The sequence below is a fragment of the Ascidiella aspersa genome, chromosome 3 (assembly GCF_963924565.1).
Source record: "Ascidiella aspersa chromosome 3, kaAscAspe10.2, whole genome shotgun sequence".
Classification (NCBI taxonomy): Eukaryota; Metazoa; Chordata; class Ascidiacea; order Phlebobranchia; family Ascidiidae; genus Ascidiella; species Ascidiella aspersa.
The window spans coordinates 18,028,333-18,039,387 of record NC_139449.1 but is presented as its reverse complement, the minus strand read 5'-3'; the positions used below and the strand labels follow the sequence as shown (position 1 = coordinate 18,039,387).

General features: G+C 33.8%; 1 protein-coding gene across 2 annotated transcripts; it reads left to right on the top strand.

The window, feature by feature from the left end:
* The first annotated feature begins 1,290 nt into the window (after positions 1-1,290).
* LOC146160512 (putative flavin-containing monoamine oxidase A) lies at positions 1,291-8,713 on the top strand. Of its 2 annotated transcripts, XM_083385945.1 has the most exons (10): positions 1,291-2,763; positions 2,825-2,912; positions 2,986-3,163; positions 3,693-3,807; positions 3,866-4,023; positions 4,565-4,654; positions 5,094-5,297; positions 5,465-5,617; positions 6,736-6,926; positions 7,742-8,713. In XM_083385945.1, exons 1-10 carry the CDS (start codon positions 2,640-2,642, stop codon positions 8,034-8,036), a joined length of 1,596 nt encoding a protein of 531 aa, XP_083242071.1. In that variant the 5' UTR covers positions 1,291-2,639; the 3' UTR covers positions 8,037-8,713. The 2 variants fall into 2 exon arrangements, with proteins under 2 accessions (XP_083242071.1, XP_083242072.1); XM_083385946.1 differs by lacking the exon at positions 1,291-2,763 and having other exon boundaries at positions 2,842-2,912; positions 2,975-3,163.
* Positions 8,714-11,055: the final 2,342 nt, after the last annotated feature.

Genomic DNA, 11,055 nt, shown 5'->3' with positions numbered 1-11,055 from the left:
ATAATGGATACAAAATGGTTTTATTTAGCTATGAAGTATGCAATATGTTTTTATGATGTTACTTAAATATACATTTGAGTTTTCTGAATCAACATTTGAGTTTCTAATAAAGGAAAATTGATTACAGGAACAGTCTAATAAAGTGCTCCACAACCTTTATTCACTTGCGACACACTAACAGCTAGCTAAAAAAATTTGGCAGCACACCTATGAAAATATTTGAAGAGTAGACAAACAACATCAGCGTATGTCCAAGGCAGCCAAGAGCCGAAAATTTGTATTACATTTTTTTTCAGATTGTCAGTCGAAAGTTATTTTTTCACATTGTCAGCCAAAATTTACAATAGCGTTAAAAGGTTTAACTACACCCACTTGTTAACCTTCTGTTTTTTGATAAATGTATTTCACTGTAAAAAAAATGGTGAGTTTAATTGCAAATCATTGCTGAAATTTCCACAATAATTTGATTTGAATAGGCCCAAACTATTGAACATCTCTAATATTGACCTTGGATGTTACACCCAATCCCAAACTATAAAATGCTACCACCACCAAATATGATTACAAGGTAAATATGTTATCTAATCAGCTGACAAACTCAGTGTTTTTAAAGGCCTTTACAACACAACATCTATAAGAAAACTTGGGAGTTATTGTAGCGTTCCTGGGTATGTTGTTAGGGTCAAACAATATGCAACGACCACTAAATGCTTAATTTAGAACCAAAACTGTGCCAATAATATTGTTTTTTTAAATATTAAAACTTGTCCAACAGTGTAACAGCATAATATATTAATTGTTTTATATGAAAACGAAACAGAAAATCAAATTAGGCTTAAATACAATGACTGTTTTGCTATGAGGAACTTGTCCCAGAGATAAATTTGTAAATTGTTTGATAATAGAAGTCATACTTTACATACGTCAATGACACGAAACCAAAAATAACGCTAAATTTAATCAAAGCTTTTTTTGTAAATCAAATAACGAACAGAATTATTACGATCGTAAATGATACCAAATAACATTAATTTGTGATTGGGCATTTTCACTACTTAACCATCCGTCATGCATCACTAAACAAATTTTGTAAACAATCGACAACTCAAATATTGATCAATTAAATTTGCGCAAGATCGTGATTGCGTTGCTTACAGAGCGGTGTGCGTGCTGTTGAATATCAGGCAAATGGATGCTGAAGTGGATGTTTGTGTAGTTTGCAGTTACATACCTAATGAACTATTAGAGAACAACGTTGACAAATCAATTCGTGATAAGTTGACGTCTGTTTACAAGGGAAATTGATGGTTGATGACTTGTTTAGAAGAAAAACTAACAAAGTATAAAAGTTGTGCGGCGCACCAATAGGAATATACTGAAAACGAGTCTACACGAAAAATTCATGTAGAGCAAACATATTGGGCAAGCTAGAAAACTTTTTATTTTTAATATGACTGACTAGTGACTATTAATATTTGGATAATTTATGTTTTCACCAAAAGTGATTCTACTAAAGTTTGTGTGAAAATTTCAGCTTAGTCACAGCATAACTTTTGGAGATATTATAGTCAAAATCGAAGCATCAAGGTGCTATAAGCCAACTTTTAAATTCGAATCACTGGTCAGTGGCCATAGCTCTTTAACATTTTATAATCTTTTGCTAAAGCATACAATATTTGGCGCTTGTTAAAAATCCTACCACTCCTTTTACAGTAGCGAAACAAATTGTCAAAGTTGAAATTGCAAGAAATAAATAAATATGAGAGAATAAATATAATAATAAAACTTGACCCACCCAAACTAAAACACTAATTTGCAACATAACACAACTATTGTAACTTTCAGTTTTGGTTCAACAATTTATAAAAATAGGTGTAGTTTAACCCATTGTATTTATATATTGAGTTTAAGATGCTACTCCATAGAACCATATTAAAAAACGTATGTTTTTCCAAAAGTATTTGAATAGTCTTAATTTATTTTATATGTAGCTTTAAATTATGTGTTTAGTAAGACCAGTATTTTTTTAAATAGTTTTTATCGTGTTGACCATCGCACTTTTACTGTTTTTATAGAATTATATTAAAAAAATGTAGAGCTATCTAGTTTTTTAAAAAATCTTTAAATTTATTTGAATTTTTTTTAAAACTGTGTAGCAACCCTGCACTAAAAACTAATCGATATAGCAAATTCAGCCACGAATTTCTGTTTGACAAAGTGATTTCTTCTATGAATTTATCAAACCAGTAGGTTATCAAATGGAGATAACTCAACTTTCAACGCTAAAGCAGATTTTGACCTAATAACCTTAAAAATACACCTTTAACCAAGTAATTTCTTCTATTTCGCTTGTTTGAGCATGTAATGACGTTATTTTCTATTGGATCTGATGGCAGTTTTTGTCCAAAATATTGTGTATTGATATCGGAGTAAAATGTCAAACCGTTGAGAACATCCTGTTTGCCTAACTGTATAAAATTCTTGTGTAAAAATAAGGTTTTTTAATAGTTTTGACTGAATTTAAGTTTAAGATATTATAGTTTTAGTCTAGTTTTCAAAAGCAGTGACTTATTTATCAGAAACATTTATTCTATGTTGATTACTCAATATATATTTTTTGTTATTCTTGCTTTAGAGTCATGTCAGTAGGGGACTTTGTCGATGTTGCAATTGTTGGAGCAGGTTTTTCTGGCTTGGCTGCTGCTCATGAACTACAGCAAATAAGCAATGGCAAGGCCAACATCATTATACTAGAAGCCAAAGGTCAGAGTTTTACTTTCAATTGAATTATTAATTTTAAAACTTTGTTCTTATGCTCTTTTAGATCGTGTTGGAGGGAGAGTTTATTCTAAGTCTCTACCAGGGGCAAAAGGAAAGGATGATTGGGATTTAGGAGGCCAATGGGTCTCAAGGTTGGCATTTGCGACATTTAATTAAAATATAACAATAGTGCTTGACTCATAGTATTAATTAGTGTTGTTGTAGTTCGCAGATCTATGTTATGCACCTAGTGGAAGAGTTTGGTTTGGATACTTCCAAGCAATTTACAGATGGAAAAAAGAAAATGATGATGATGGATCTTGATGATATCCGCACACAAAGCGGCTTGTACCCAGCATTGAATGTTGTTCAACTTCTTGATCTTAACAGGATTGTTACAAAAGTATGTTCTTTATTAGACGGTTTCCATCTTATTCCTCGAGTTATTTTGTTTATATTTATCAAAATGACTGTACGTAAACAAATTTAAACTACTTGTAAATAAGGTGAACTAGTAAAAAATCATTGAATGAAATGTGTGAGGTATCATAATGTTTGGTATCTCACTTGGTCTGTTTAGTAACCACCACATGAGGTTGTAAGCTTCCTTTTAGTTTCACCATATGGAGACACCATATTTATTATTTGTTTTATAACACAATTTGGCACAATATGACTAACACTCCATACAACACAATATGGGGAAATTGGTTTATTTTTGGAAAAAAACTCATGTTGTTTAAGAAAGTTATTTTACTCATAATGAGCCCAAAATAATATTTCAGGCAATATGTTTGCCCACTAAGGTTTTCTGAAATGTAATGGCTTGGGCAAGTTGAAGAGCATAGATGTTTAAAAGAGCTTTTTACTGATTAATAGTTTAACAGCTTTATATTTTCTTTAAATTAGTTGAAATACATTTTGTAACACAGATGAACAAAATGGTAGCCCAAATTCCAGTAGATGATCCGTTATCCTGCAAAAAAGCTGTACATTGGGATAGTATGACATTACAAACATTTCTTGAACAAAGTTCATGTTGCGAGTGTAAGTTACCTTTGTGAAATGTTTGTCGCCCTAAATAAATTTTTTTTCAATATTTCAGCTACTGTGGAGACTTTTGCCTGTGCCATGAGGACTGTGTATGGTGCTGAACCACTCCAAATATCCTTGTTTTATTTCCTATACTATTCAGCTTTAGCTGGTGGTGCAAACCGACTAGTTGATCATCAACCTGGCGATGCCCAAGAGCTGACATTTAATGTAAATAAACTAGTTTTATTTTTGTAATACACACAGACACTTTAAAAACTTCAGACTGATTTTAACCAGTATTGATATGTTTATATCAGTAAGCAAACATATGCCACTACCGCCCTTTATTAAATGAACTATCTAGCCTTAACAGTGAAGAAAGTTGTTAGCTACTAATATCTTCAAAACTAGCCTTTGTGATAATCATGTGGCTTTTCATTCTTGTTCAAATATAACTTGCAATAGACCAGATATACATGTGTTTAATAGGTTCTTTTACCAATACTTTGTGCGTTATGTCCGATAATATTAGTTTAGAGTAGATACCTGATGCCAAGTGGAGTATCGCCACCTGTGCGATAGGTGGTTTCTGTTCTGATTCTATACCAAATTATTATATAAATTTATACGTATTGAAATAAAATCGGACATCCCTAGTAATAATGTATATACCATGTTCTTTTTTAACATAATAATTAAAACCACCAAACAATAGAATGGTGGACTATATAGCTATTGTTTGGTTCTGCCTTGCACTATCACATTACAGAAAACTGCACATCACCTTGCTGTAAAAATGAGTGAAAAAATTGGACTGGAGAAAATTAAGTTAAACCAGCCTGTTACAAGTATTGACCAGGTATGTAGAATCATCTGGTTTAAGATTTTATTGCCTCCTGTACTTTGCATTAAACTATATATGTTTTCAGTTTATGGACCTAACCTCATACTCCCATCCTGCCTATAAATTTATTTACTGTTTAAATTTACATATAGTCACAACCTTATTTGAAAGTCACACAAGCAAATATTTTTTGAGCATAATGGTTGGAGGTTGTTATAAGACGTTGTATCAAAAGAAATATCAAAGCCCATTCAGAAGTACATATTATTTTGAAAGTTTTGAATAACTCTCGATTCATTTTGAACATCAATTAATTATTTTTGTTTTACAAATCTACTTAAATTTCCTTATTGCTGCCAATAATTACTGTTTTATGCATATCCTGGTTTAATATCTATTTAATTCCTACAAGGCCGCAATCCCATTTTTATTTTAATAATTTGGGGTATTTCAGAATGATCCCACGTTGTGTGTTTTAACCACAATTGATGGATCTGTCTACAAGGCAAGGTATGTGATTGTTGCTATCCCTCCCCATTTGGTGAACCAAATCAGGTTCAACCCACCTTTGCCCACTGATAGAAGGAGATTAGGTGAACAAATGCCAATGGGCCATCTCATCAAAGTTATTATTACGTATAGGACTGCTTTTTGGAAAGTAGGTGAACATGACTATGCCAGTTTTTAAATATATACATTCATTAAAAGCTACAGAAGGATAAGGTTATACTATATATGCCAATATTTTGATTATTATTGTAAATAATAGTTAAATTAAAATTGCATTTAGTTTGTTCCAGTTAAATATGTTTCTATATACTGTAGAAAAATGGAGAATCGGGAGAAGGAACCTTCTTGTTTAAACCGGGTACGACCGGCCCCTTGGCTGTTACATTTGATGCAACGACTTTTAATAACAATCCAGCCATTGTTGGCTTCATTGGTGGAGAACATGCGACTTTCTGGTCAACCAAAACAGTATGAATTTTTGTTATGTGTAAAAAGAACGACCATATTTAAGCTCATATAAAAACTAACAAAATGCAAGCTGGAGTTTCTGGATTTTTTTTTGTGTATACCATGATACAAAATAAACTATTAAACCAGTTAAGCTAGTGGTTTGGCAGGGGTGTAAAAAATGCACAGAAATGCTTTAATCGATTAAGTCTTTGATTTAAGTTTAACTTTAGTTTATTAACCTAAACCAGTAAGTCTTTGACAAGTCATTACAAAACTGCGCATTCCTTATAATAGTTGAGTGCTAGTTCATGCTTATGATATCCCGACTAAATGTTTTAGTTTAATAATAGCAAAAAAAAAAGGTTTGCCATGCGCAAATGTCACATGATAACAAAAAAACATAGAAAATAAACCATAGTACTTTATCGTGACCCAATCAACAAACATCTGAGTCACCAACGAAAATGCATTGTTCTGCAGCCCACATAACGTTAATTCATGTGCCTAGCATAAAACAACGTGACTAGCTGTGTTTATTTCTTGTTAGCTTCCTCCGTGAGAAAAGTGTTTCATAATTACTTCCACAGAAGTGGCTGACAACCTTTTTTGGCTTTCTACAATCTCATGGCTTTTTACTGTCGCTGCGTACCACCTGATGTCAACAGAACTGACTTTTTCATGTTTACCAAAGTTTCTCAAAAGTTAAAAAAATTAAAAACCTTTGCTTTCAGTTACAGACTTTAGAGTTTAGAATTAGATTATAGGTAAAATCAATGCGACAAAGAGAGAATAGTGCCCCCCTGATAGTAACCACTGGTGTAGAGTATAATATTTCTGGAAGTTATGTCGCAACTAACCTAGATTTTCACACAATCCTTCTGTTTGATTTGGCTATCCAGTACGCACGCAAAAAATAGTACTTTTTTGATTAACTTAAATTGCATCATTGGCAAGTCGAGTCCAAGTCACTTTATTGACTCAAAAAACAATTGGTAAAGCTAAAAAGAAAACGCAACATTTAGCAAGCAAACTGCTTTATGTGCAAAAAATTACTGAAAACGACGGAAATCGAGCCAGGATATTTAAAAATACTGACTTTCGTCATTTACCAATAATAAAGACAATTTTTATGTTAGATGGAAGAACGGAAATTGGCGGTCATTGAATGTCTAGTCGGGTTGTTTGGGCAGGATGCAGAAACCCAAATGATTCACTATGAAGACATTGACTGGGCCAAAGTACCGTACAATGGTGGATGTCCTGTTAGTATAATGCAACCAGGCTGTTTGACATACTTTCACCAAGCGTTAAGAAGGCCTTTTGACAGGTAAGGAGGTCTTTGAGTCTAGTTTTCTTTTTCAAAAAGACCCCCCTTTTCAAATATACGAAAAACTAAAAACCCACACAGATACTACCTTTAAAAATCCCTTAAAACAATAATCACTAAACATCTCTGGTGAAACAGTTGTAAAAGGTAAGTAACTTCTTTTTTGATTTTATTAAACAAAAATAAAATAAAGAAGTCGTAAAAACATATTCGTATATAAATTTACCCATATTATAGCCTATAAGCATAATATAATCTTTCATACAATACGAATGGGTTTTGCAAAAATTTTAAATAATGAAAAAAAAAATCATTTATGTCGTAGTGGGATGCTTTTACAGACTAATGCATTTTCCCGCTTAGACTAATTTTTTATGGTTTCCGTCGCACCAACACATTATAAACTTGAATTACATTCTACTAAAAAGAACCTTTTTGGGCACTCATTTATTTTTTCCAAAGATTTGGCTATTCATGTAGGATGGCTTCATAAGGGATAGCAACAACACCACGCTCAACATCAAGTAAAACGATACAAAGAGGAGATAAAAATGCGATAAACAACGAAAAAATAAGGGGGTCGATCAGTTGTTATCTTTTTACACCTGTTTGTATGAAGCTCGAAATAAAACGTCCGTTTTTATATTCACAGTATCTGCATTTATATTCATACCGCACCACAGAGGCACCACTAAACGTTTCGCCGATTTTCGGCACTAATCATCACTTTAATTTGGAATATTTTATTGTGTGTTCAAACGAAACAGACCTGCTTATTACCATATCTCGAGTATTTGACTTCGTTCACTATTCAGAGTTTTCTGGGCTGGCACCGAGAGCGCCCGCAAGTGGACAGGATACATAGATGGCGCTGTGGAATCGGGACAGCGGGCGGCTAACGAGGTCTACCAGGTCTACTTCAACAACGATGATGAGGGGCCCAAATTACCGCTGGTTTCTCCTCTGTTTGGACCCGCCTATTCCTACCGCAGGTCTGGCAAAAAGTCACGTCTCTCCGGCCTAAACATTTTGAAGGCAGTTCTGTGTTGCGGATTTCTCGGCGGTGCTGGTTACTTTACTTACAACTATATGCAAAAGTCTACTGACTAGTTATTTTTAGTTGTTTTTTATTTTTTGACTGTTTGCCTTTGCCGATTTTTTCATTACGATTTATGCAGCTTAGCGCATAAGTAATTCTTCTCCCTTGTGTACTTTCCCCGCAAAAATATTATACTGTTTTAATGTTGCCGATAGACTTTTCGTTCATGCGTGGTACAACTGTTTTATTTGTGCTCACTTTCACTTTGTCGTTGCTCGCGTTACCACTTTAGTATTACTGTTACAGATGTTTTGTCAGCAAAACGCATTAGAGTGTATCGATGCTTATATTTTTATATGACATTTCAGTAATCAGCATGTTTACACTCTAGTATATGTTACATCAATATTTATTCGCATACGTTATAAATTTTACTTGCTTAAAGTATGATGTACCCAGAAAGTTCTTATGCAATTTGAGCTGCTTTGATATTCGTTGTTTGCAATGAATCTTTCCGAACTTGTGCAATTGTATTTTAATTTGCCTTGAACTTTGATTTGCATGACTGCTTTTCGTGTCAAAACATGCTTTTAGCGCGTGAACTAATTTTAACCTCATACTTTTGTAAATATACGGTTATATTGAAAACAAGCAATATTGTGCCATAATGTTTCTTCCTTGATTGGTAAATCCTGTCTTGTTGTGGTTATAAAATCTGAATGAAAAAGTATAGCAATAAAACAAACATAGATTTTTTTTATTTGTTGAACAATTTTTAAAGAATCGCGAATACTGGGGCCATTGTTTTTTCTGAAGTAAAATGTTGTACAAAACAAAAGGACCGTCAGTGCTACAACATCGTAAACAATCGAGCTTCCTCCAGCAGGATACTCCGTAGCGTTTCGGTTTCATAGGTAGGATGTGCAAATATCTACAGCCTGAAAGTGAATTAATATTTACACGTAAGTTTTTGCGAACATTTGCGTCGGAGCTTTACCGAACATAAAGCGAAGCAAATTCGATATGTCGAACGCGTTTCGCTGTGTATTTTCATTTCGTACTTCTACGTATTTTGATAAGTATTTAACACATTCTGTCTTGACATGCGCATCAACAGCACATTCTTGTAGTTTAACCGCATAACGTGCTTGTTTATGATTTTGGCGATAGCTTAATTAATTACCTACAATTAATCCTAACCCAAAAGTCGAGCTGTCAATTATTTTTAATTAAATAAAAACTAAAACTATCAGACAGTTTTTCATTACCACGTAGCTCCAGAATTGTTTGCCGGCGAATGCGAGCAACTTTGAGGGAAATCTTGCCATTTTCGAGCTAATGGTGCGAAGCGTTGCTTGTCCTGAAAGTACTTCTGTCTGTTGCGCCTCAGCACGTAAACTTCACACGCGTTTTTCATGCACCAATAAACGAATATAGCACCGACGAGCACGTTAAATCCCATAAGAAAACACAGGGTCGTTCCGTGTAAACTATATAAAAACACGATTAATTAGAATAGTTCCAATTTGGCATGATGTTTAGACATGTTTGGGTTTGGCCCAGGTAATGCGATTAATTGAATACCATCACTGCATATTTAGCACGATTATCCGCCAGGTCACAGTGTCATACGACGGTAAAAAGCAGTTCCTTTATAAACCGACTGTCAGTTTCCAACAGACAACGACTAAGTAAAATTTAAAACTCAAAAGTTACCATCAATTTACAAAGGACCTTCGAAAAGCAATAAGTTTGCAAGAATCACGAAACATATAGGGTCTTAAATCTCGTTAGGGTTAACAAGAACTGAATTATATTTTTGATACTGTGGTCCCCATAATATACTGTTAGGCAGGCTTGGACTACTACATTTATTTATTCTTTAAAAAAATTAGATTAGATTTAAAATTAGATCATTTCAAATTTTCCAAACCAGAAATTAGAATTAATAATGAATTGCAAAGCCAAAAAGGTCGAGTAGATCAACATCATCTTGGCTAAGACGTTTCCATTCGAGCTTGTATTATCTTCAGTTAATGTGACTGAGAAGTAATTCAAGCGTCACTATAAAAGGTGGGACGCAATATTTATTCTAGTTATCAGTTTAAGCTTCTATAGTTAGACTAGTTGAAGCATTATTTTTTTCCACAAGTTATGGCTCCGCCTACGCCAAATACAAAATTCTGAATAAGCAAAATAACTTAGCACCGAGCGACTTGCTATTACCCTAACAAACTTTTCCGAAAAAAAGTATTTGTCCAAAAAATTTAAGCCCCAAAATGGAAGTTTTGTATAATTATACAGAACTTACTTTAAGTGTGTATCGCCTATTTCGCCAAGTTGCGTTTGGTTTGCGGTTGAACCTCGCTGAAAGTGAAAGCTCATTTTATTTACTTTTAGTCCTAATAACTGCACTGTATACCAACCTCAATAACGGAGCAAAGCGATAACGTTCGCAATGACGAGTCGAGAGCCTATTTCAAATCGATCTGTATATGTCTTAAGTCCTCTTTTTGACTACCAAATGTAAAAAAATAAAACACTTCACGAAGAGATTTCAAGTCGATACATCGATGTCGCCTGTCAGGGAGAAGGGAATCTGAAGTGGGTTAACAATCGGCTTTGTTAATATTTAATGAGCTAATACACGTATGGACGTATCTCATTCTAGTCTCGCAGTATGAAATATCATAATGAGCTAAATTAAATGCTGAACGAAATATTGCATTGCCAAAATATAACTGTTGTTCCACCTCGTGCAGCCTAAAAATTATCTATATTGTCATATTAAGACAAACGGAATAACAAAACCAAATGTGCAACAATATCTTTGACGGAATAAGACCTAAACTTATCGGAATAAGTCCTAAAGCCCGAGGAATAAGATATATATGGCCTAAATAACCTATAAAACCGCAAAGAGGGGCATGGGAGACGGTTGGGTACCATCGTTGTGGCCAGGGGCGGATCCAAGGCGGCCGTGCACTCCCTCCCTCCCAAAAAAAGTTTTTTATTTTTGCCTATGTTAACTAAGTAAATGCAAATTTTTGAATCTAGTTATTTTTCTAGAATGACTTACCACATTTACAA